The sequence below is a fragment of the Ranitomeya variabilis genome, chromosome 4 (genome assembly GCF_051348905.1).
Source record: "Ranitomeya variabilis isolate aRanVar5 chromosome 4, aRanVar5.hap1, whole genome shotgun sequence".
NCBI lineage: Eukaryota > Metazoa > Chordata > Amphibia > Anura > Dendrobatidae > Ranitomeya > Ranitomeya variabilis.
The window spans coordinates 630,010,987-630,038,858 of record NC_135235.1 but is presented as its reverse complement, the minus strand read 5'-3'; the positions used below and the strand labels follow the sequence as shown (position 1 = coordinate 630,038,858).

Genomic DNA, 27,872 nt, shown 5'->3' with positions numbered 1-27,872 from the left:
TCCGTGACATACATATTTAGGGTAGTACACTATTTGTATATATTACATACCATGATTCTCCCCATATGTACTATGTATGCTACAACTTTATGTTTTGGATAATTTACATGCAGCTGGTCAGGCAAGAGAGGACTAAATAGTGAGTAACCTATCCACCATTGCTTGTACAGAGATCCATGGTCACTTCCTTCAGACAGATCTCACCTAGAAACATCGGTGGCAGAATAGTAACAGCAGACCTAAGTCTTCAATGTCCTCGTGCATATGCATAGTCTGCTAGCAAGTATAGAGCTGTCCACCGTCTTAACAAAGGCATGTCCATGAAAGGCTCCTTGGATCCTTCTGTGAGGCAAACGCATAATGTTCGTGACCACACGGATGCTCAGGGAGCAGAGTGTACACTGACCGCAACACATAGTGTACGTCCCAAACCGACACCAAGGGACAGAAAGAACTTTGAGACGACCATAGATGAGTTGCGTGACAATCTAAATGATTTATGGGACAGAGTTGAATATTATTTAGCAGCGCTTCCATGCTCTAACAGTGACACAGCAGATGTAACCACCACATTGAATCGTTTATCTGCCACCTATGATTGCTGCCAGCGCCTGTCACCAAGGCACATCAAATTCAGCAACTCCGACATGGATGATGCCACAGCAGAGCTTGCTGAAAGAAAGACACTTCTCCAAGAAAATAATGCAGTAGTGCGAGATGCCCAGAATAAAGAAGAACTCTGCATTGCACACCTGCAAGAGGTTAGGTCACATCGATTAACGTTGTCCAAAATTACATCTCGTTCTTCAAGATCATCTCATTTCAGAAAGTCAAAGTTGTCTGACAAGCTACTAGCAGGGCTGGTTTTAGAGAAAGTGGGATCCAGGGTAAAAGTTTAAAGTGGGGCCACTAATGCTCACATATTCCACATCACACAAACATTTTGGCTGCATTTATAGGTGCAGAGTTCAGGCTGCTAAACAAGCGTGATAGACGGCATTGAAGTTGTTAGACGCCTGTTCCCGAGTTTCTTTACACCAGCTGAGGAAAAATGATGGGGAAAGATAGTCCTCGATACAGTATAATGCACCTCCCATACAGTATAATGCACTCCCCATGGTCCTTCATAGAGTATAATGCAGCCCCCCCTCACAGTATACTGCAGCCCCCCTCAGCACACAGTATAGTGCAGCTTCTCCCAGCACACACTATAGTGCAGCTCTCCCCCAACACATAGTACAGTGCAGATCCCTCCCAACACACAGTACAGTGCAGCTCCCTCCCCAATACACAGTACAGTGCAACTCCCTCCCCAACACAGAACAGTCCAGCTCCCTCCCCCAACACACAGTACAGTGCAGCTCCCTCCCCCAACACACAGTACAGTGCAGCTCCCTCCCCAACACACAGTACAGTGCAGCTCCATCCCCAACACACAGTACAGTGCAGCTACGTCCCCAACACAGTACAGTGCAGCTACGTCCCCAACACACAGTACAGTGCAGCTACGTCCCCAACACACAGTACAGTGCAGCTACGTCCCCACACAGTACAGTGCAGCCCCCTCCCCAACACTCTGCACAGTGCAGCTCTGTCCCCAACACACATCACAGTGCAGCTGTCACCCAACACACAGTACAGTGCAGCTCCCTCCCAACACAGTATAGTGCAGAAACACACACACACTATAATGCAGACACCGCACACTCACACAATAATGCATACACGCACTCGCACACTCATTCCTCCTTTTTTCCCACGCTGCTCCAGGCTCTGCTGCTCCGGTCTCATCACCTCTACTGCAGGCACAGCGTGGCCCATGATGAAGTGATGTAATTGTGCGCCTGTTGAGTCACAGGCAGGGGGAGTGATGGGAGAGGGAGCGTCCATCATGCATTTAAACTGTCACTGCCTGTAAACACAAAGTTACAGTTCCGTGCCAACAGCTGTCGCTATCAGCTGAGCAGCACGGGAAGAGGTGCGGGGACCTAATTCAGAGGTCCCCACACTCAGGGCGCTGTGATCAGTTAGTCAGCCTGACTGACTGATAATAGCATGATCGCGCAGGTGCTGAAATATCACAGAAGAAGCTCGGTGCTATGAGCTACTACAAGTGGCCGAGCTTCTGCAGTAACAGCCAGGGAGAGTGCCAGCAAAGCCCCTGTCTATTTGACCCCCTAAATGCTACAATCACATTTTTTAGGAGAAAGGGAGAGGGAGGGGCTCCATTTCCCTTCAGATCTTCGCCCCGTGACGTTATTGTGGGGTCTGATTGTTGACGACCCAAGTCACCACCCCAGGCCATGGAAAGCATTTTAGAACATGGTCCCAGAGATCAAAGTTAATAAAAAGAAAAAGTCCCATAGAGGGACTACGGTAAGTACAAAAACAAAAAAAACAATTGCAAACATATTTTTCAAAAATACCAATAAATACACATTTTTATGTAAAAAAAAAATGAACAAAAAAAGTTCACATACAGCACTGGCAAAAAATAAGAGACCACTGCAAGATTTTTCTCTTTATAGGTATATTTTTGATTAAAATGTAAATTGTTCTTTTATTCTATAAACTTCTGACAACATGTCTCCGAAGTTCCAATCAATAAATTTTGTATTTATTTTCTGAAAATGAGAAATTGTCAAAGTAACAAAAAAATGCATTGCTTGCAGACCTCAAATAATGCAAAAAAAAGTTCAAAATCATTTAGAAACAACAATACTAATGTTTTAACTCAGGAAGAGTTCAGAAATCAATGTTTTGTGGAATAACCACAGCTTTCATGCGTCTTGGCATGCTTACCATCAGTCTTTCACACCACTTCTGGCGCAAAAACTGTAAGCAGTTCTTCTTTGTTTGATGGCTTGTGACTATCCATCATCCTTTTAGTTTCAATAATTTTTATTTTCAATAACATAGTAATTGAACAACAGTTTCCCTTACAAGGGAATTCAATAAGAAAAACCATACATATATTAACTCAAATTCAAAGATACAAATATGACAAGAACATGGGGAGACATAAAAGAGGGAAAATAGGGAGGGTAATGAGATGCTGCACTTTATTTCGTGATAAGCTGTAGTATATTTACCAGAAAAGGTTATACTATGTTCCATTTTATGAGTTCTGCCTCCCACCTCCCCGCACCCCACCCCACGCCGGCTCGACCCCAGTGTCATCAGTATCTCTCACAGGATAGAGTCTCAAATAGATAGAGTCAAGGTTTGTTCAAGATTTAAGTTCGTGTTAAGATCCATCCACGGTTTCCAAATCTGGTAGAAGGTTTCCCACACATCTTCCCTAGTCGCATGTATACGTTCATATAAGAGGATTGAATTCATTTTATCTCTAACTGTCTGGACAGAGAGAAACGGCGACCTCCAGCTGGTAGCTATATGTAGCTTAGCAGCCATGAGCAGTTGGCCTATCAGCTTGTGGAATTTATTAGTGAATCCAGGGTATTTGGCTCCCAAGAGGAATGTGGCCGGGTCAGGTTGTATTGTCCCGCCATACATTTTTCCAATTATTAATCCTACTTCCTGCCACATAGCCGAGGCTATCGGACATTCCCACCAAATATGCTTCATATCTCCCACTGCGCCACATCCTCTAAAGCATTGATCTGAAATGTTGGGGTATATAGCGTGAAGTTTACTTGGGACTTGGTATGTTCTGTGTAAGACCTTAATGGATGTCTCTGCCAGGGAGGCTTGATGACTACCCCTGGAAATTGTGTCACAGCATCGTCTCCAATTTTCCAAAGTTAATTGGATACCTAGATCTTCCTCCCACTGTTTCATGTATTGTAGTTTGTCAACACCATGTGCTGCATTGAGGGATCCGTATAGCAGAGAAATAGTTCCCCTTCCCAGTGGGTCACTCATGCATCTCTGTTCAAAGCCAGTCGCGCGAAAAGGGATTTTCCGTTGTAGAAACTGTTCCGCAAAATGGAAAACCTGATAGATACGGAAGGTTTCGCTAATGGGTGGATTGTGTTTATGGAGGAATTCTTGTCTAGATAAAATTATATTAAAGGGTGAGCAGAGGTGTTTTAGAGTAGTAATTCCGTTTGCTTTCCACCAAGCAAAAGAACGTGGGTCAAGTCCTGGTGAGAACATGGGGTTGCAGAAGAGGGGGGTCAGTGGGGCAGACCCAGATTGGAGTTCAAATTTAAATCTTACTTTCCTCCAAAGGATCAAGGAATGTGCTGTGAAAGGTGCTGTGATGTGTAGACCTTTTGGTAGTTTTTGTGTGGACCACATAAGGCCCGGCAAGGAAAACGGAAGTAGAAGGGACGATTCCAGGTCAACCCATCTCGGAGCACGGTTGACAGCGCAGGCGTTAGTCAATTGGGCTAACTGAGCCGATTTGTAGTACAGTGTGAAGTTAGGCATGGAAAGCCCCCCCAGTCTTCTATGTATGAACATAGTTCTTTGACGGATTCTGGGTTTTTTCCCCTGCCAGATAAATTTTGAAATTATAGAGTGAACTTCGTGTAGGGTCTCATGGGGTATTGATATGGGGAGAGAGCGGAATAGGTACAGAAATCTAGGTAAAGAGACCATTTTAATTGCATGCAATCTGCCCAACCAGGTCAACTTCATGGCAGACCATCTAGTTAAGTCAGCTCGGAGATTTTTTATTAATGGGAGATAATTCCACTTAAATAGGGTCGACTTATGAGAGGTGAGATTGACTCCGAGATAAGTTATATAGTGTTCATTTTTTGTAAATTTGAACTGGGAGATAATATTTGTTTGCATGTCCTTAGTGGTGTTAAGGAATAGAGCTTCGGATTTGTCAACATTAATTTTGAGTCCTGAGATCGACTCAAATTTACGTAGAACTGAAAATAAATTTGGGAGAGTGGTGAGTGGGCTGGATAGAGTCAGCAGTAAATCATCTGCAAATAAGCTTGCCTTATACTGTGCACCGAGTCCTATAGGCCCAAGTATGTTTGGGTTAAGCCTTATTGCCTCAGCTAGTGGTTCCATGGCCATGGCAAACAGGGCTGGAGAAAGTGGACAGCCCTGTTTCGTCCCCCTTTGTATGTTGATAGGAGTAGGTTTAGTTGACGGGAGTTTCAGATAGGCTGTAGGACTGTCGTACAATAGTTGGAGGCATGAAATAAGGGTGCGAGGGATGCCAAATCTGGTTAGGACTTCAAATAAATAGGACCATGAGACCGAGTCGAAAGCTTTTTCTATGTCTAAAGCTAATAGTAGTAGGGGTTGCTTATGGTAGTTTGCTGAATGTATAATATTTAGATTTCTTCTAATATTATCGGGACCTTGTCTATTAGGTATAAACCCCACTTGGTCTCGGTGGATAAGGGTGGGTAGAAATTTGTTGAGCCTAGTGGTAATAATGGATGTAAAGAGTTTGAGGTCAACATTTAGCAATGATATAGGCCTATAATTCTTGGGAAGGAGATGGTCTTTCTTTGGTTTGGGGATTACCGTCACATGGGCAATATAGAATTCAGGGGGCATCAGGGTGCCATTTAGTAGAGAATAGTAAGTTTTAATGTGTGGTATGAGGATGTTTGTAAATTTCTTGTAGTATAGCGCCGTGAGGCCGTCAGGTCCGGGAGCTTTGTTTTTTTTTTAGGTTTTTAATTACTGCAGAAATTTCATCCTCAGATATTGGTGCATGCAGTTGGTCTATCGAGGAGTTGGGAATTTTAGGTAATTTCAATTCATCTAGGAAGGAGGATAAGGATTGCGGTGAAGAAGTCTGTGGGGAGGTATATAGTTTCTGATAGTAGTCTCGGAATGTTTCGTATACTATATCCGGGTGTGCGGAAATTTTGCCTTTGGAGTCTTTGATGAAGGTGACATTATTTAAAGATTCTCTGCATCTGAGTCTACGTGCCAACATGCCAGAAGGTTTATTTGCATATTTATAAAAAGTTGACTTAGTCCATGTTAACGCTCTCTCTGTTTTGTTTGTAAGAATAGTATCTAAATGTAGCTTAGTGTCTCTGATTTGTTTAATCAGAAAGAGGGAAGTGGTGGCCTGGTTAGCAAGTTCAAGTTTCATAAGTTTAGTCTCTAAGCGTGTTTGTAATTCAGATCTTTGTTTCTTTTTATTGGACGCAATTTTGATTAGGGAGCCAGTAATAAATTTTTTATGCGCCATCCACACTACTCCAGGAGAAGTATCATCAGTGGAATTAGTCTGGAAGTACAGTCCCAACTCCTCTTTAATTTTAGAGAGTGTAGCAGGGTCAGTAAGTAAGGATTCGTTCAGTCCCCATTTGAATAATTTAGAAGTGGTGACATTGAATTTAAATGTTGATAGGACAACATCATGGTCAGACCATGATGATGGAATATGACGAGAGAATAGGACAGATGGGATCGTTCTTGCAGTAGTTAAGTGTAGGTCTATTCGAGAATAGGACTGGTGTGCAGGTGAGAAGTATGTGTAGCCCTTTATAGGACCGTTTAGTTCCCTCCATACATCGACCAGGCAGTTGTCTTTCATTAGGTGTTGGATTATCCATCATCCTTTTGATTACATTCCAGAGATTTTCTGTGGGGTTCAGGTCTGGAGATTGGGCTGCCCATGTCAGGGTTTTGATGTGGTGGTCTCTTAATTTTTTCCAGAGCTGTATATCTTCCAGGTGTTCTCACAACCTTCTGCGGAGTTGTCATCTGGCTTTTCCCACATATTCCTTTCCACATCTACACGTGGCCTTATAGACCACCACTTTAGCCTTGCAATAGATAGTCATTAATGGTATATTCTCTCTGTGTGACCTGAATGGTAAAGGTCTTTCCAGTATCCATAGCGGGACACACCACACATCCTTTGCATTTATAGCAACCTTTTGGTCTCATTGATAGCCATGTTTCAGTCATCATGGGGCACCACAAAGTGGCTATTTACTATTCGGTCCTTAATTGATTGATTTTTTTTGTAAAGGTAATTTTAGGGGTGTCTCCAACCAGATCCCCCACATTCTTAGCCCATGAGAGGAATTGCGTTAGGATAGGTCCTAGCAGAGAGAATCGCCTTATCATGGCTACTGGGCAGACATGAATTGGACGATTTATGACCTAAGTATTCCATTTTTTTTCTATTTTCTAGAGCAGAAAAGCAATTCAAAATTCATATATTTCATGTTTGCATGCTATAGTGGAACAGAGTAATATTTTATTTGTTAGTTATACATAGAGATGGCTACTGTTAGTAAGCACCTATACACACCTGTTTTCTGTTTGGAAGTGACGGTCAGTCGTTTGATATTTATAACATAATGCCATGAAAATTAAAAATCACATTTTTTTCCACAAAAATGTTCTTTTAATCCCCATTTTTTATTTTCACAAGGGTACCAGGAGGAAAGGGACCCCAAAATGTATTGTTCTATTTCTCCTGAGTACGCCAGTACCCAATATTTAGGAAAAATACTGCTGGGTGAATGGCTCTGAAGGGAAGGAGCACCGAATGAAATTTTGAATTAAAAAATGTCTGTAATCCATAGCGGAAGCTAAGATGCGTTTGGAGAGCCCCTGATGTGCGTGAACAGTGGAAGCCACAGGTGCTTCAGAGAAGTTCGTAATGTAAAGTCGGGAAAATAAAAAAAAATCACATATTTCATCTTCTCCACTAAGACTTCTTGGCTGACTACTGTGCCTACAGTCCTCAGCGTTGCCCATTTCTTGATGCTTCTTTATGAGAGCCTTAAGAACACATCTTAAAATCCCAGTCAGCTTTGAAATCTGATTCACTATTTTGACACTTTTTACTGTTTAATATCACAATGATGATATAATTTCTGATTGTTAGCCGCATATAAACACTGCTCACTACAGCTTTTGCTATGCTTGAGAAAAGATTATTGGATCTTTGGAAGTTATTCTCTTCCATAAATATGTGCTACTGGCTGCGATCCCATCGAAAAATAGTTTGTTTTTATGGGGGTGCGGGTGTGGATTTCCAAATTGTAGGTTTTCTAAGAGCATAGCCAAGATTTCTTTGCATGAACCAGGTCTTATCTAATTACTGTATATACTCGAGTATAAACCGAGATTTTCATTGTTTTAGGCTGAAAGTGCCCCTCTCGGCTTTTACTCAAGTCATTGTCCCAGGGGTTGGTGGGGGGGGGAGCAGCGGCTGTCACATCATACTCATCCCCTCCTGACACGGTCTCTGCATGTCACTGCTTCTCAGATAGTCTGTGGCGCCGGCAGCTTGTTCCTGTGTTCAGCGGTCACATGGTACCGCTCATTAAAGCAATGAATATGCGTGGATATGGACGTGACTCCACTCCCATAGGCGTGGAGCGCATATTCATTACTTTAATGAGCAGTACCATGTGACTGCTGAACACAGGAACAAGCTGCCGGCGTCAGAGACCATCTGAGAAGCAGAGGCCGCACCAGGATGGGGTGAGTATGATGGGGGAGGGTGAGCCATGCGATATTCACCTGTCCCCGTTCCACTGCCAGGCTGTGTCATCCGTGTCCTCTGGCTGTGACGTTCAGGTCAAAGGACGTGATGACGTGTTTAGTGCGCGCCCTCTGCCTGAACAGTCACTGCAGAGACCCAGAAGACACAGCGGTGCGCGGCGGTGGGAATGGGGACAGGTGAATATCTCTGGTGCCAGGGCCTGAGCCAGTGGCAACTTTGGCACCTGGCACCCATAGCGTGCCGGTGTTCCAGCCTGTTCAGGACATCGGCACCTCTCCCCCAGCAATGAGGTGAGTATGTCATTTATTTATTTAATCACAGCAGCAGCAGCATATGGGACATATTATTCTATGGAGCATCTTATGGGGCCATCAACCTTTATGGAGCATTATATGGGGCATATTATTCTATGCAGCATCTTTTGAGGCCATCAACCTTTATGGAGCATTATATCGAGCATATTTTTCTATGGAGCATCTTATGGGACCATCATTAACCTTTTATGCAGCATTATATGGGGCATATTTTAACATGGAGAATCTTATGGGGCCATTATTAACCTTTGTGCGGCATTATATGGGGCATATTTTTTGTATGGAGCATCTTATGGGGCCCATCATGAACTTTATGGAGCATTATATTGGGCGTATTTTGTATGGAGCATCTTATGGGGCACATCATGAACTTTATGGAGAATTATATGGGGCGTAATTTGTATGGAGCATCTTATGGGGCACATCATGAACTGTATGGAGCATTATATGGGGCTCCTGATTCAATATGGATATTCAAAAACACTTAACCTACTGATGTCTCAATTCATTTTACTTTTATTTGTATCTATTTTCATTTTTGAAATTTACCAGTAGCTGCTGCATTTTCCACCCTAGGCTTATACTCGAGTCAATAAGTTTTCCCAGTTTTTTTGTGGCAAAATTAGGGGTCTCAGCTTATACTCGAGTATATATGGTAATTATCCACTATATTAATTAGATGAGACAAGCTGAGCATTGGATGGCTGCTTCAGCAACTGTCCCAATCATGTATAGCAGCGTCTCTCTATGGCCGATGTTGAATGAGACATACTAGAGCATAGCTGCAGTTATAAAGTATATTGAAAATTTAACATTTAATACACAATGGTGCTTGAAATTTGTGAACTCTTCAGAATTTTTCATATTTCTACATACACTTGACCTAAAGCTACATCAAGTTTTTATACAAGCCCTAAAAGTAGATCAAGAGAAACAAATCAAACAAATGATTCAAAAACATTAAACTTTGTCATTTTATTTATTTATTTAAGAAAATGGTCCAATTTGACATGACTTTGAGTGGCAAAGGTATGTGAACCTAACTGATAAGCAGATAGATTGCTGGTGAAATTAGACTGGTGTTTTCAATTCATATGATGACAATCAGTTGTGAGTGGGCAACTTTTTTTATTTTAAGAACTGGAATCTATCAGAGTCTGATCTTCCCAACAAATGCTTGTGGAAATGTATCATCGCACAAAAAAAAGTAGATTTCTGAGGACCTCAGGAGAAGAGTTGTTGTTGCTCATCAGGCTGAACAAGGTTACAGAAGCATCTCTGAAGAATTTGAATCAACCCACAGTCAAGACAGATTGTGTGCAAATCAAGGAAATTCAAAATCATAATGAGCATTCGCAGAAGTAGTGGACCAACAAAAAAACCAAAAACACTCCAACAGTAAAATGTATAATTGTCTATGATGTCACAAAGGAACCCAAGATAACCTCTAAGCAACTAAAGACCTCTCTCATATTTACTAATGTTAAAGTTCACGAGTCCATCATTAGAACAACACTAAACAACAATACTGTGCATGGCAAGATTTCAAGTAGAAAGCCTCTACTCTCGAAAAAGAACATTGCTGCCCATCTCCAGTTTATTTAAGATCACCTGTACTAGCCAGAAGGCTATTGGAACACAGGGGTGGAAGAATCATGATTTTAACCTGCTTTGCTACATCTGGGCCATTATTGATGACTTGCCATTATTGTTCGAACTGTCAGGACATCTGTCCGTAAGCTGAAACTGAAGTGAATGGGAGTCATGCAGGAAGACAACAACTAAAAGTGCGAAAGTCGTTTTACAAAAGAATAGTTAAAGATGAATAACAGTGAAAGTTTTTGAAAGGCCAAGAGAAAGTTATGACCTGTATACTATAGAAATGTTGTAGAAGGACATGCAGAGCAGTTCATGGAGAGAAAAAACACCAACATAACAAGAGTTGAAGCAGTTTTCTCAATATAACATGACAGGCCAGAAGGCTATTGGAACAATATTTTGTGGATGAGACCAAAATAAAGCTTTTTTGTTTTTAAACGTGAAGCATTATGTTTGGAGTGAGAAAAACACTGAATTACAGCATAAAAACCGCAATCCAGCTGAGAAACACTGTTATGGTAGTATGGTTTAAGCCCGTTTTGATGCATTGCGGCCAGGATGGCTGTCATCATTCATAGAACATTGAAATCTGAATTGTATTGGCAAATTCTAAAGAAAAATTTTAGGACAACTGTCCATGATCGGAGTCTCATTATAAGATGGGTCATGCAACAATACAACAATCCAAGGCATACAAGGTGTTCTACAAAAAAATGGTTAAAGAAGGAAAAAGATAAAGTTTTAGAAAGACCAAGTCAAAATCTGGTACTTAATCCTATAAATGTGTTGTGGAAGGACCTGAAGTGAGCAGCTCATAGGAGAAACCCTACCAATATAACAACATTTAAGCTTTTTTGGGGTAGAGGAATTGGCTACAATTTTTCCAAGCCAATAAGCAGGACTTGTCAACAATTACTAGAAATGTTTAGATGCATTTATTGCTGGAAAAGGGAGTCACAGCAGAAACGGCAAGCAAAGGTTTCACATACTTTTACTACTCATACAGTCATGGCCAAAAGTATTCACACCCCTGCAATTCTGTAAGATAATATTCAGTTTCTTCCAGAAAATGATTGCAAACACAAATTCTTTGGTATTATTATCTTCATTTAATTTGTCTTAAATGAAAAACCACAAAAGAGAATGAAGCAAAAAGCAAAACATTGATCATTTCACACAAAACTCCAAAAATGGGCCAGACAAAAGTATTGGCACCCTTAGCCTAATACTTGGTTGCACAACCTTTAGCCAAAATAACTGCGACCAACCGCTTCCGGTAACCATCAATGAGTTTCTTACAATGCTCTGCTGGAATTTTAGACCATTCTTCTTTGGCAAACTGCTCCAGGTCCCTGATATTTGAAGGGTGCCTTCTCCAAACTGCCATTTTTAGATCTCTCCACAGGTGTTCTATGGGATTCAGGTCTGGATTCACTGCTGGCCACCTTAGAAGTCTCCAGTGCTTTCTCTCAAACCATTTTCTAGTGCTTTTTGAAGTGTTTTGGGTCACTGTCCTGCTGGAAGACCCATGACCTCTGAGGGAGACCCATCTTTCTCACACTGGGCCCTACATTATGCTGCAAAATTTGTTGGTAGTCTTCAGACTTCATAATGCCATGCACACAGTCAAGCAGTCCAGTGCCAGAGGCAGCAAAGCAACCCCAAAACATCAGGGAACTTCCGCCATGTTTGACTGTAGGGACCATGTTCTTTTCTTTGAATGCCTCTTTTTTTCTCCTGTAAACTCTATGTTGATGCCTTTGCCCAAAAAGCTCTACTTTTGTCTCATCTGACCAGAGAACATTCTTCCAAAACGTTTTAGGCTTTTTCAGGTAAGTTTTGGCAAACTCCAGCCTGGCTTTTTTATGTCTCGGGGTAAGAAGTGGGGTCTTCCTGGGTCTCCTACCATACAGTCCCTTTTCATTCAGACGCCGATGGATAGTAAGGGTTGACACTGTTGTACCCTCGGACTGCAGGGCAGCTTGAACTTGTTTGGATGTTAGTCGAGGTACTTTATCCAACATCCGCACAATCTTGCGTTGAAATCTCTTGTCAATTTTTCTTTTCTGTCCACATCTAGGGAGGTTAGCCACAGTGCCATGGGTTTTAAACTTCTTGATGACACTGCGCACGGTAGACACAGGAACATCCAGGTCTTTGGAGATGGACTTGTAGCCATGAGATTGCTCATACTTCCTCACAATTTGGTTTCTCAAGTCCTCAGACAGTTCTTTGGTCTTCTTTCTTTTCTCCATGCTCAATGTGGTACACACAAGGACACAAGACAGAGGTTTAGTCAACTTTAATCCATGTTAACTGGCTGCAAGTGTGATTTAGTTATTGCCAACACCTGTTAGGTGCCACAGGTAAGTTACAGGTGCTGTTAATTACACAAATTAGAGAAGCATCACATGATTTTCGAACAGTGCCAATACTTTTGTCCACTCTGTTTTTTATGTTTGGTGTGGAATTATATCCAATTTGGCTTTAGAACAATTCTTTTTGTGTTTTTTTCATTTAAGACAAATTAAATGAAGATAATAATACCAAAGAATTTGTGTTTGCAATCATTTTCAGGAAGAAACTGAGTATTATCTGACAGAATTGCAGGGGTGTGAATACTTTTGGCCATGACTGTATATATTTGATAAGGGATCATTTTCCTTAATAATACAAGTCTACCATTTTGGACTCATTTTTTTGATTTGCCATTATTTACTTGTCGGACTTGTAGTTTTAGGTGATATATATGCAGAAATCTGAAAAATACTGATAATTTTGCAAATTATGGTGAAAAATAAGTATTTGGTCACCTAAAAACATGCAAGATTTCTGGCTCTCACAGACCTGTTACTTCTTCTTTAAGAGGGTCCTCTGTCCTTCACTCATTACCTGTAGTAATAGCACCTGCTTGAACTTGTTGTTAGTATAAAAGACACCTGTCCACAACCTCAACCAGGCACACTCCAAACTCCAGTATGGTGAAGACCAAAGAGCTGTCGAAGGACACCAGAAACAAAATTGTAGCCCTGCACCAGGCTGGGAATACTAAATCTGCAATAGGCAAACAGCTTGGTGTGATGAAATCAACTGTGGGAGCAATAATAAAAAAATGGAAAACATACAAGACCACTGATAATCTCCCTCAATCTGGGGCTCCAAGCAAGATCTCACTATGTGGGGTCAAAACGATCACAAGAACGGTGAGCAAAATTCCCAGAACCACATGGGGGGACCTAGTGAATGACCTGCATAGAGCTGGGACCATCGTAACAAAGGCTACCATCAGTAACATACTACACTGCCAGGGACTCAGATCCTGCAGTACCAGGCGTGTCCCCCTACTTAAGCCAGTACATGTCCGGGCCCATCTGAAGTTTGCTAGAGAGCATTTAGATTATCCAGAAGAGCATTGGAAGAATGTCATATGGTCTGATGAAACCAAAGTAGAACTGTTTGGTAGAAACAAAACTTGTCATGTTTGGAGGAGATAGAATGCTGGGTTGCATCCAAAGAACGCCATACCTACTGTGAAGCATAGGGGTGGCTACATCATTCTTTGGGGCAAAGGGACCAGGACGACTGATCCATGTACATGAAAGAATGAATGGGGCCATGTATCGTGAGATTTTGGGTATAAACCTACTTCCATCAGCAAGGGCATTGAAGATGAAACGTGGATGGGTCTTTCGGCATAATAATGATCCCAAGCACACCACCAGCGAAACAAAGGAGTGACTTCGTAAGAAGCATATAAAGGTGCTGGAGTGGCCTAGCCAGTCTCCAGATCTCAACTCCATAGAAAACCTTTGGAGGGAGTTGAAAGTCAGTGTTGCCCAGTGACAGGCCCAAAACATCACTGTTCTAGAGGAGATCTGCATGGAGGAATGGGCCAACATACCAACAACAGTGTATGGCAACCTTGTGAAGACTTACAGAAAATGTTTGACCTCTGTCATTGCCAACAAAGGATATATGACAAAATATTGAGATGAACTTTTGTTAATGACCAAATACTTATTTCCCACCATAAGTTGCAAAATAAATCTTACCAAATCAGACAAGGTGATTTTCTGGATTTGTTTTCTCATTTTGACTCTCATAGTTGTGGTCTACCTATGATGTCAATTACAGGCCTCTCTCATCTTTTTAAGTGGGAAAACTTGCACAATTGGTGGCTGGCTAAATACTTTTTTTCCCTACTGTAGATACCAATTGCTTTCAATAATAATTGGCTATTGGTATATGTATACATTTTCTAATCGTTTACTGCTCTAAATTATTTCCCTTTCTCTTGTAGACATATGAATTTTCTTGTATTTTTTTGTCAATGAAATGTAAAGAAAAAAAAATGGCTACTGCCCCATGTGTGTTCTTTAATGTCTAAAAATATATTTCTTTGTTACACATTTCCCACATTCTGACCATGAAAATAGCTTATCTCCTGTGTGAGTTCTGTGATGTGTAATAAGACTGTTTAGTGCAAAAAATATTTTTCAACTTGGAACATTAAAATGGCTTCTTCCCAGCATGAATTCTCTGATGTGTAACAAGATTTGTTTTTCGATTAAAACATTTACCACATTCTGAACATGAAAATGGCTTCTCTCCTGTGTGAATTATCTGATGAGTAATAAGATTTGTTTTCTGATTAAAACATTTCCCACAATCTGAACATAAAAATGGCTTCTCTCCTGTGTGACTTCTCTGATGTTTAACAAGTATGGATTTCTCGCTAAAACATTTCCCACATTCTGAACATGAAAATGGCTTCTCTCCTGTGTGACTTCTCTGATGTGCAACAAGTCTTGATTTAAAACTGTAACTTTTCTCACATTCTGTACATGAAAACGGTTTCTCCAATATGTGAGCCATTTGATATTCAACACCCTTTCTGCGATATTTGTTTTCCATATCGTTCTTTGATGAAGTAGAAGAAAGGACCTGTTGTAAAGGATCAGAGGATAGATGTTTTCTGTGAAGGGCAGGAGGTACTTCTGGGACAAAGGTATTTTCTTCACATATTTCTGGTGTGATACCATAATTATCTGATACAAACTTTGAAAATTTCAGATTTGTCACCGAGCTCCTGGTACAGTCATCTGCCAGGAATAAAACTAATTTTATTATTTTTCTATAACAAGGCATTTCAATTATATTAATATGTATATTCTTATTTTAAAACATTTTCATGCAAAGTGTAATAGAGCAAAGAGCAGTGTGGAGGAGGGGGCAGTGTCTACAAAAAAGCCATGGCTTTGGAGCAAGAGAAGGGCTTTGTATTTTTTCTTACAGAATAAAGCTGGGCATACAACAACAAAGATTAAGTACTTTAATCCCTTCCTGATGTGGTCAATTTTCATTTTTGTGTTTTACTCCTTCCTTTCTTCCCAGAGTCATAACTTTTTTAATTTTCTGTCCACATAGACATATGAGAGCTTGTTTTTGTAGGACGAGTTGTACTTTTGAATGACACCATTTATATTACCACATACTGTACTGGAAAGTAGGAAAAAATTCCAAGTGCAGTGAAATTCTGAAATAAAGCCTGATAGTTTTTTGGAATTGTTTTTATGGCATACATTTTGTGGTTAAATTATCTCGCAATGTGATTCTCCTCATCAGCACGATTACGGGGATAACAAACATGTGGTAAAAAAATCAGAAGTTTGAAAAAATAAATTGGGGGTTGTGTCGCCATTTTCTGAGCCCCAGGTTCCAGGATGTTCTCTTCCAGCTTCACTGCTGTCTCTAAAAGGGCCATTTAAAGGATGAAAAGGGCGACTTGGGAAACCCTTTTCGTTATCCCCTACTTTTTTTCAGAATATCATCCAGGGCTAGACAGAAGAAATATTCCCCCTCACATGGAAGAGAGCACAGCTTCACTTTTGCCTGCACATCCCCTGGCCAATATTTCAACCAGGTGGCTTCCGTTGGGTAATGACCTGGCCGGTAGCCTTGCTGAGTCTGCCGAGGTGGGTGAAAGGAAGGCCACTGCCCCTTTCATTAATGGGAGTTAGGCATAAATGGAATCTCTTGCCACTTTACTATTTAACTGGTCCTCCCGATCATTTAATCAGACCATCAGGGACCTAGATGTACATGTCACCGCTATGGCTGGTTTAAAGGCTCCTGCTGAAGACTCCCTTGCCCACTTAAGGAAACTATCAGCTTACCTATCTAAGGGGTCTTTTAATAATCCCATATCTTCAAAAGGAAGTGAAGACTTTCTTGAGGCCTTGGAAATTGCTACGTCTAGTTTAGGACATTTGTCCCAGGATGTTGTAGCCTCTTCCTCAAAGGAATATTAGTGAAAGAGCAAGGGATGGGACCTCTGGTCTTTTCCACTCTCTATCAAGAAGGCCCTGAACATTCTCGCTAATAAGTAAGGTTTTACATTTTTTCTGTTCCAGGCCCAAGAACATTATGTCTTGAACAGATTTCCTGTTTGTTGGTCCACTAACCCCAATGTTGATCTTTCTGTCTTCACTAAATTATCCATTTCTTCTAGCAAAAACAATGTCTACTCCCCATGTCACTCTGAGATGAGGTGGAATTTGACAAAGACATACTGAAATTTTACTTCTGACTCAGTAGAATTATTATTCCACTGGAAGGATCTCACGGCTTTTTCGTACTTTTAGATCTACTTCGTCTGAGTGGGATAGTGACTTTAAGTTGTTTTCCTCAATTCTTATAAAGGATCTTAAATTAGACATAAAATTGGGAGATTCCTTTGAAATAGTCCTGGCACCTGTGTAAAGTAATGGTGCCGCGGCTCACACCCGTTTGATGGAAGAGACTCCCTTGGGCCTCCATGGTGCTTCCAGGTCCCCGGCACCAGCCACAGCAGAGAAAGTGACCTGCCAGAAAACAGACTTCTCTTCTTTCTTCTACCACCATCCTAACAAGGTTTCCCTAGTAAAGGACAGAAACCAGCTGATGTGTGAAGAGGTGCCTCCCCTTTTATCCTAATGGTTTCATGTCCTTAAAGGGCAGATCCCCCTCTTGTGGTGCTGTCATCAGTGACAGAAAAATCTGCAATTTGCAATCACATAGCCATGCTATTAAGCATAGCCATCTGAACCCAGCCATATCAAACTTAGTGTCTGCAGCAACACGATATTTGAGTGTGTTTTTTTTTAAATTCAAACAGTAGCCCCAAGTGGAAAAAGAAACGCACTTAAAGGGAACCTGTCAGCAGGATTGTGCACCGTAACCTACATACACTGTCAGGTTGGAGTCGTTATGCTGATTGAAATGATGCCTTGGTAGATGGAATCTGTCTTGTGGTTGTTGTTTAATCTTTATTTTCAGTCTTGAGTTAATGATATTCTTGTGCTATGGGAAGGGGATGTGGGGGGGGCTTCATGTGGTGCTCTGATTATCTATTCATAAGGAAGACTGCTGACAGGTCACTGATCCCTCAGTGACCTGCCTCCTAGTTTACATAATGAATATTATATATACATATTAAAATAAAAGCCTTCTACAGGCAGGCACCAGCCGTGGCACCTGCGCAGATCAGTGACCATTTTTGTGTTTGAGTGTAATTCCCAGATCAGCACTTCAAAATGTGAATGTTGCTTTAAAGGGGATGTCCACTTCTAGGACAATCCCTTCTCAATCTGAATGTTTGCCCCCGTTAAAATAAAAACACATATACTCTCCTCTGGTGCCAGCGCATTCCAGTGGCGTCGCATTCCCGCGGCTCAAGTGAGGTTGTTACGTGAGCCCTACTCCCAATCAACAATGGTTTCAAGGTCCCCGCCTTCAACCAAATAGCGAACATCAAGAGAAAGTCAGAATAACCACAGTCTTGACTTTCTGTTGATATGCAATGAAGGGGACAGTAAAGCAGACCCTGATTTAGCAAAAGGGCTCGCGTGATGTAGCAACCTCACGGGAGCCTCAGGAATGCAAGTGCAGTAGTAAACAACTCCTTTAAGTTTCAAGCAGAAATCCATCTTTGGGGTCATATGTGACTAACTGCCTTTTTACTCAGTGTGCTTCAGACATTTTTAGTCAATGTATCACATTTTACAATTCATGTGTCCCATTGCTGCAGCAGAATGAGCGTGGGTACGAGCTCTCCCTTGAGACAGAGCTACTTCTGGGGAAGCGTGGACTGTCCATCACCACAGAAGAAGGCAAAAGTATACAAACTAAGTAAAAAAAATCTACATAAAATAACTGTGCGAATAAACCCTAAAAATTCATTCATTGTGGTGCTTGAAAGATTGGGAATCAGAATTTTCCATATTTTTGCATAAATGTGATCAGATTTACACACGTCCTAAAAGTACGATAGATAAAGAGAAAAAAATAAAAACACTGTCAAATAAATTAATAAATATTATACTTTGTAATTTTTTAAATGTGGAAAATTATTCAATATCACATGTCTGGGGGTGACAAAAGTATGTGAACCATTGCTTGGTATAACCCCCTTATGCAGAAGACCCTGCATCTAAATGTTTCCAGTAATTATAGCTTAATCCTGCACATTGGCTGGGAGGAAACGCAGCCCATTATTTCCTACAAAACAACTTCCATTGTTGGTGGGTTTTCTCCCATGAATTGCTCATGTCAAGCTGTTTTACAACATTTCTATAGGATTAACCCCTTCAGCTCTGGGCCATTTTCCGTTTTTTTTCGTTTGTTTTTTGCTCCCCTTCTTTCCAGAGCCATACCTTTTGAACGACACCATTGATTTTAGCATATAGTGTTTTACCATGTTCACCAAATGCTAAACCTGACTGCCATTATGATTCTCCAGGTCATTACAAGTTCGTAGATGCCAAACATATATAGGTTATTTTTTTATTTAAGTGGTGAAAAAAATGTCCAAAATGTATTTAAAAAAAAAAAAATCAATACATTGCGTATTTTCCAAGACCCGTATTGTCTCCATTTTTAGGGATTTGGGGCTGAGTGAGAGCTTATGTTTTGTGCACCAAGCTAATGTTTTTATTGATATTATTTTGGTGTAGATACGATGTTTTCATCACCTGTTATTGAATTTTAATGCAATGTTGAGGGAACCAAAAAAAGGAATTCGGGCTTTTTTGAGGTTTTTTTTTCATTACACCTTTAACAATCGGATTATTTATTTTTATATGTTGACAGATCGGGCAATTCTGAATGCGGCGATACCAAATATGTTTTTCTTTTAAAGTTTTTTAAAATTGTTTTATTTTGAATGGGGCGAATAGGGGGTGATTTAAACTTTTATATATTTTTTATTTTCTTTTAAATACTTTTTTTTACTTTAGACTTGTTTAATAGTCTCTATGGGAGACTAGAAGCTGCGATCATCCGATCCCTTGTGCTACACAGAGCAGTATAGCTGGGCGGTGCTCATAGTTATCCAGCAATGACAACCACAGGGGTCTCCTACAGATCCCGGGTTGACATGCCAACCCATCAGTGACCCGTGGTCATGTGAAATGGACGCCGATGAGCGGGATTAGTGACGCACTTCCAGCGTGATAATACTAAATGCCAATGTCAGAGATTGACAGTGGCATTTAACAGGTTAACAGCCACAGGTGGATTGCGATTCCACCCACGGCTGTTAGGAGCACATGTCAGCTGTTGAAATCAGCTGACATGTGCCGGAAAAGATGTGGGCTTACGACTGGAGCCCACATCAAAGGGGAGACCAGAAATGTGCCGTACATGTTTGGTGCATGTTGTGAAGGGGTTAAAGTCAGGAATGTGACTTGTTGATTCCAAAAATGTTACTTTATTCTTTTGTAGAATGACTAGTCTCCTTTGGGTCGTTGACTTGCTGCATGACCACGGTCTCTTGAGAGTTAGCTCATGGACAGATGTCCTTACATTTTCCTTTACAATTTGCTAAATTCAGAATGTATTGTTCCATCAATAATAGCAGCCGTCCAGGCCCAGTTACAGCAAAAAAGGCCCAAACTATGATACTATCAGCACCGTGTGGCACAAATGCTATGCGGTTTTTATGCTATAGTGCAGTGTTTTTCTTTTGTCCAAACATAACGCTTCTCATTTAAACCACAAAGCTCTATTTTTTGCCTTATCTATTCATAAAACATTGATCCACGAGCATTCTAGTTTGTCCACTTGATCTTTAGCAAACTGCAGATGGAGAGCAATGTTGTTTTTGGAGAACAGTTGCATTGTCCTTACATTCCTGCCATGCACACTATTGATAATATTTACTGGATGGTGCATTCATGAACATTAACTCTAGCTCAGAGGCCATTAGTTGCTCAGAGGTTAGCTTGTGTTCCTTTGTGACCTTTGCAGACTATTATGCCTTCACTTGGAGTGATCAATTTTGATCGACCACTCCTGATGAGGGTAATAATGATCTTAAATTTCCTCCATTTCTACACACTCTGAATTGGTGGAGTCCAAACTCTTCAGAGATGATTTTGTAACCTTTTCCAGCCTCACAAGCAACAGCAGTTTTAATAAGGTCCTCAAAACTCTCCTTTGTTCATGTCATGACAAACTTCCACTTACATGTTGTTAACATCAGACTTTGAATCAAAACAGGTCGCCAACTAACACCTCATTGTCAACTTATTGATTGAATAGATAATTCTCTAATTTCACCTTCAAATTATCTACTAATTTTAAAGGTGCCCATACTTTTCCATTCACAAATGTGTGATATTTTATTTTTAAATGAGGAGAATCATCCACAGTCTAATATGTTTGATTCATTTGTTCTATTTAATTCTATTCATCTAATTTTAGGACTTGTGTGAAAATATAATGTAGTCTTAGGTCAAATTTGTGTAGAAATATGAAAACTTCTCACGTTTGGAAACTTTCCTGCACCACTGTACTTGTCTGTTACCTGCATGGTTATTTGTAGGAATCTTCTCTTTAGACTGCTCATCACCCCTCACATAAGTCTCTTCTGTAGTATTAATATGGGTCAGATCTGTACCCTGAAACAAATATTGTAAAAGTCACAGACAAATGGAGAGATTATAAGAAATTGTTCAAAGAGAAAAGATCATAAATTAACATGACAACCACAAATAACAGTAGTAGTTGTCACATAGCTGCAGGTCTCCTGTATAAATCCAACCTTTTGGCTCCTAATTCTAACCAGCAGTCTTCATAACCAAAACATTGTGAGAAGATCCAGACAACATCTAATGTCTGATCAGCTTCATCTTGTCTTTTCCACCAAGTATAAAACATACACTGAATGGCCACTTTATTAGAGACTATCATAGAGTAAAACATTGGAACGTCTTTGGCCATGAGATCTTCAGTAATTCATCTCAGATTCCACTAGTTGTTGATTTTTCGGCAGGAATACTAACCCATGTCAACAGGATAGATTAAGTTGCTGCAAATTTGATAGCGGTAATGACATTCTCATAAACAACCTGTTTGATCTTGTCTGTGAGATTTTCTACATAATTAATATCTGGAGACTGTGAAGGCCGGGAAAGCAAGGAAAACCACACTGTCATGTTCTTGGAAGCAATCCATGACTAAATGAACATTGTACAAGGTGCATTGTCCTTCTGTCATAGGGAAAATAGCTGCCTTCAAGTGATGAACAACATGTTTGACTACAATGCTTAGGTAACCTCTAGTGTCCACAGGTATCAATGTCCGAAGATGTGATGAGAAAATATTCCTTGCATCATTGTTCTACCTCCAATAGCCTTCTGCCAAATTCTTACCCTACCATCAGCATAATGAAACAAAAAACTGGATTCATCTGACCAATGTTCTGCTGCTATATCTCATGTGTGCTAAAGAACAAAGAGTACATACGGACACATTGCTTGGACACCAGAGCTGCATTCACAAGCAATTGGCATGACTGCATTTTTCTTAAAGATTATTTGATATCTCCTTTGATGAGTTGTTTTCATCCACAGGATCATTTGTCCTGGGATGTTTTCCCTCCTTAACAACATTCTCAGTATAGTCTTAACACCATTGCCCATAAAAACATGAGTTTCACAGTTTTGCTTTTTTTAAATACTGGCTAATCAAGCACTGATAACCATGCCTCATTCAAAATCATTCGATTTTTCAATTCTTATGTGGATTCAGAATGAAAATTGTTTACTTCATTTTATACTGCACTCATGGTCATGGTCATGGGTCTAATTTCCAAACAGAAAAGCTGTAATCAAGAAACTGACAGTGTCGGCTAAATTGGCCATTCGGTTTATAATACTGGTGCACATCTCCTGTATAAATAAAACCTGTCAGCTCCTAAATTTAACCAGCAGTCTCCATAATCATAAAATTGTGAGAAGATCCAGACATCATATAATGTTGTTGGTAAGCTGAAAACTTGTCATCTCCACCAAGTATAAAACGTCTAATATTGGTGGGTAGAACAAGACAACACAACATCTTCACAGCCTTTTACACATCATAGGTAACATCTCGTGACACATTCTCTCCATTTACCTGATGATCCTGAGCAACATCAGGATTTTCTGGTTTACAGTCCTGTGAAATAAGAGGATGGGGACATCTCTCTGGTGTTGTCCTTTTACTGGATAGAACTGGAGGAAACACATACAAGGACTGAATTCATTTTTTATATTCAGATATTTAGAGTGTATTTAGTCCTGTCTATTACCTGGTGATGTGAGGGGCTGGGGAACCTCCATCATGGTGTCCTTGTACAGATCTTTGTGTCCTTCTAAATACTCCCACTCCTCCATGGAGAAATAGATGGTGACGTCCTGACACCTTATAGGAACCTGACACATACAATAATACTGTCATCCTCTCGATTTCTTCACAGGGTTACTGTATAATGTCCCAGCATTCTCAGCAGTGTCACCTCTCCAGTCAGCAGCTCAATCATCTTGTAGGCGAGTTCTATAATCTTCTGGTCATTGATGTCCTCATGTATTAGGGGGTGAGGTGGAGTCCCAGTGATTGGGCTTAGGATTTTCCTCCATCCCTCAGACACAGGGGCCTGACAGCTCTCACCAAAGTTCTTTTTCACTAATGTGTAATCCTGTTTATGAAGAGAAACATTAATAAATCTCACTACAGACATTTCCAGAGTCCTCACCTCTCCAGTTCTATCCATTTGTTATTCCTGTAGATGAGAATGATGTAATGTGATGTCATCAGAATCTCTCACCTCTCCAGTAAGCTGGAAAAGGATCTCTAGGGTGAGGTTTAATATTTTGCCCACCATCTTGTCCCTGTTCCTATCCATCCTTGCTGGCTCAGTCAGGAGAATTCTGTTACAGAGAAGATAGATCGGATCCGATAATATAGGGATCTAAATAGGAAGGACATGGAAAATCATAAAGAATCTCATGTAAAAAGCTTCCAAGAAAATCCAGTGGATTGTGTACAATTTTGGTCTCTAGTGTATAAGAAATGTATAAGAGCATCCCAGGTTATTAAGGGAATGGTTAGACTGCAATATCAAAACAGGTTGTTAACAATAACTGACATTGTGGATACACATATATAAATTCTGTCAAAAATAAATCTATTACTGAGAGTGAGGGCTGCTCCCAAGCATATATTAATCCTACATAGAAAAAATGGAGCCACTATGCTCTCAATAAATGTGGTGAGGCCAATATATTTTAAAGAATGTATAAATTTTACTTTATCACTCACTCACATACATATAAAGATTTAGGACATATTAGTACATGGACAAGGAAAAGACAGGAGAAGAACTCTAGATACAAAACGTCTACCTCAACTTCCCTCAAAATATTAAATTACGGCACATGATATTATCAGTATAATGCTTCCATAAGGGTTAGCGTCAATTTACATATGAATGGGTCAGCTTAATAAACATCTACAAACAAGTGTTGCTGCCATCCCCACCTATAAAGTGCCAATCATAGTCCAAAGTACAAGTAATACAAAAAATCTTACCCATGTGAGGGGAACACAGAAGGGAGGAGGTAGTGACCCAGTGGTCAGGGACGCATACACCGGTAGCCCCAGCGCGCGTTTCGCGTATGCAGGCTTCCTCGCCCAAAGTCTAGACTAGAGGTGGATGATAGATCAAGACGGTAGTGTCTATAAAAGGTGGAAGGTGATGACCATGTTGCCGCCTTACAAATCAAATCAATGGATACGTCCACCTTTTCAGCCCAGGAGGATGCCATGGCCCGCACTGAATGGGCTCTCACTCCCTCCAGTGGGGTTTCACCTTTGGCTGAATAAGCTAGGCAGATCGCATCTTTTATCCACCAGGAGATAGTGTTTTTTGTGACACCCGACCCCTTCTTCCGGCCCTGAAAGGAGACAAACATAGCTCTACTCTGCCTCCTTAGAGTCTTCTCTAAGTACTCCAGCACAGCTCTTCTGGACATCTTCGTTCCTCTGCTGTAGCGGGGCTATCAAAGATGGATGGTAAATACAATTTCTTTGCTTCTATGAAACCTAGAAGCGATTTTTGGCAAATAAGCCGGGTCCGGTTTCAGAACTATCTTATCCTGATAAATCATCAAAAAAAGAGTATCTACTGATAGTGCCTGATTGTCACTTACTCGAATTGCAGAAGTCAAGGCTACCAATAAAGCTGTTTTGAGGGTTAGAACCTTAATAGAGGCAGAATCTAAGGGTTCGAAGGGGAGCCTGTTAATGCGTCCAGCACAAGGTTTAAATCCCACGGAGGTAATCTACATTAGTTATACAGTGCGCCCAGAGCAGAGACCAATACTTTAAGGGTGTTAACCGATAACCCCAATTCTCGGCCTTTCTGCAAAAATTCCAGAATTGCCAGAATTGGAACATGATCCGACAGGGGAGCTGAGTAGAATAGCAAAAACCTCCTCCAGGTCATATAATAAATTTTTGTGGTAACCTCCTTTCTTCTCTATAGCAAGATGGTGACTAGGGCTTCTGAAAACCATCTACGCTGGGGGGGGCTACCAGATTTACTCTCGCTCTCTCCTCTCTGATTTTTCTGAGCACTAGCGAAATCAGACACATCAGAGGAAATGCGTAGGCTAGAGTATAATCCCACCGGACTTGAAGGGAGTCTACTACCTCTGGCCGTCTGATGCTTGTAGTGACGCAAACCTCCTGACCTGCCTGATGCTCCTTATGGGGAAAAGGTCCATGTCCGGGAGGCCCCATAACCGTACGATGCATCTGAAAATCTGTCGCTCTAGGGACCATTCCCCCTGTCATAGGGAGTGTCGACTGAGATAGCCTGCCTGAACATTTTTGTTCCCCTCTGATGTGAAGTGCTGACAGGGAGAGGAGGTGATTCTTCGGCCAAGGTGAGTATGTCGTCTGCAGTGGACATTAGTGATTGTGACCTTGTCCCCCCCGGACGATTCAAATATGCCACCACCGTAGTGTTGTCGGTGTGTGTTGTGAATTCTGCTCTTGGGCTCCCTCCGGTGGTTATAAGTGATAGTGCTGCTGTCTTTGGATCACAGCAGTCATTAGGTGTGTCCACTTATTGCAATTTTGACTGGGCTATTTAGTCTTGCTTGACCCTTTGGTTAGTGCCAGTTGTCCATTGTTTCCTGGAGGATTCACTTCCCTGCCTGGTCTCTCTTGCTTGCTGATCATTTCAACAAAGATAAGTGCTGGCTTTGTTTTCTGCAGTCCACATGCTGTGGGCCTGATCGTTCTAGTTACCTTCCATGTTTTGTCTTGTCCAGCTTGGTCTGTATAAGGATTTGTTTAGCCAAGCTGGTATCTCTGGAGTGCATGATATACCCTCCATGCCTTTAGTTAGTTGTGGAGTTTTGTATTTTCTGTGGTGGATATTTTCTAGTGTTTTAATACTGACCGCATAGTACTCTGTCCTATTCTTTCTATTTAGCTAGAATTGGCCTCCTTTGCTAAATCCTGATTTCAGTCTGCGTATGTTATTCCCCTCTCTTCTCACAGTCAATATTTGTGGGGGGCTGTCTATCCTTTGTGGGGGATTTTCTCTGAGGCAAGATAGTTTTCCCCTTTCTATCTCTAGGGGTAATTAGTCCTCCGGCTGTGTCGAGATGTCTAGGGAGTGACAGGTACAATCCACGGCTACTTCTAGTTGCGGTGTTAAGTTCAGGGTCTGCGGTCAGTACAGGTACCACCTTCTCCAGAGTACGTCTCATGCTGCTCCTAGGCCACCAGTTCATAAGAGTACAACTGGACAACAATGAGTTAATTGCATCTCAGAAGAAGGAAAGGAAAGTGCTGAGCCATTTTTTCTTCTGCAGTCTGTTGTGCCTTTTCTTTCCTCTTTACCTCTGGGTGGTTCAGGAGTTTGGCGCTGGTATGGACGTTCAGGGATTGGCTTCTCGTGTGGATCAGCTTGCTGCTAGAGTACAGGGTATTTCCGATTATATCGTTCAGACTCCGGTTTTAGAGCCTAGAATTCCAACTCCTGATTTTTTCTTTGGAGACAGGTCCAAATTTCTGAGCTTTAAAAATAACTGTAAACTGTTTTTAGCTCTGAAACCCCGTTCCTCTGGTGATCCCATCCAGCAGGTTAAAATAGTCATTTCTCTGCTGCGCGGTGACCCTCAGGATTGGGCGTTCTCCCTGGAAGCTGGAAATCCTGCTTTGCTTAATGTAGACACCTTTTTTCTAGCGCTAGGGTTATTGTATGATGAACCTAATTCAGTGGATCATGCTGAGAAGACCTTGTTGGCCCTGTCTCAGGGTCAAGAAGCGGCAGAATTATATTGCCAGAAATTTAGGAAGTGGTCTGTGCTGACTAAGTGGAATGAGGATGCCTTGGCTGCAGTTTTCAGAAAGGGTCTTTCGGAATCTGTTAAAGATGTTATGGTGGGGTTTCCCACACCTGCTGGTCTGAGTGATTCTATGTCTTTGGCCATTCAGATTGATCGGCGCTTACGCGAGCGCAGAGTTGTGCGTGCTGTGGCGTTGTCTTCCGAGTGGAGTCCTGAGCCTATGCAATGTGATAGGATTGTGTCTAGAGCGGAACGACAAGGATTCAGATGTCAGAATGGGTTGTGTTTTTACTGTGGCGATTCTGCTCATGTTATTTCTGATTGCCCTAAGCGTACTAAGAGAATCGCTAGTTCTGTTACCATCAGTACTGTACAACCTAAATTTCTGTTATCTGTTACCCTGATCTGCTCATTATCGTCATTTTCTGTCATGGCATTTGTGAATTCAGGCGCCAACTTAGAATTTGCCAGACGTTGTGGGTTCCCTTTGCAGCCTTTGCATAATCCTATTCCTTTGAGGGGCATTGATGCTACACCGCTGGCAAAAAATAAACCTCAGTTTTGGACACAGCTGACCATGTGTATGGCGCCAGCTCATCAGGAAGATTGTCATTTTCTAGTGTTGCATAATTTGCATGATGCTATTGTGCTGGGTTTCCCATGGTTACAGGTGCATAATCCGGTATTAGATTGGAAATCTATGTCTGTGACTAGTTGGGGCTGTCAGGGGGTTCATGGTGACGTCCCTTTGATGTCAATTACCTCCTCCCCCTCTTCTGAAATTCCTGAGTTTTTGTCAGATTTCCAGGATGTATTTGATGAGCCCAAGTCCAGTTCCCTTCCACCGCATAGGGACTGTGATTGTGCTAT

The 27,872-nt window shown here is 41.2% G+C and overlaps 1 protein-coding gene across 1 annotated transcript in view; it reads right to left on the bottom strand.

Moving 5' to 3' along the window:
- The window catches only part of LOC143768142 (uncharacterized), a 127,105-nt gene that overhangs the window by 28,290 nt on the left and 70,943 nt on the right, over window positions 1-27,872 (bottom strand). The window contains 7 exon segments of the mRNA XM_077256830.1: window positions 14,742-14,790; window positions 14,849-15,437; window positions 21,182-21,275; window positions 22,774-22,871; window positions 22,949-23,072; window positions 23,156-23,335; window positions 23,465-23,608. Coding sequence (XP_077112945.1) covers window positions 14,742-14,790; window positions 14,849-15,437; window positions 21,182-21,275; window positions 22,774-22,871; window positions 22,949-23,072; window positions 23,156-23,335; window positions 23,465-23,608 — 1,278 coding nt within the window.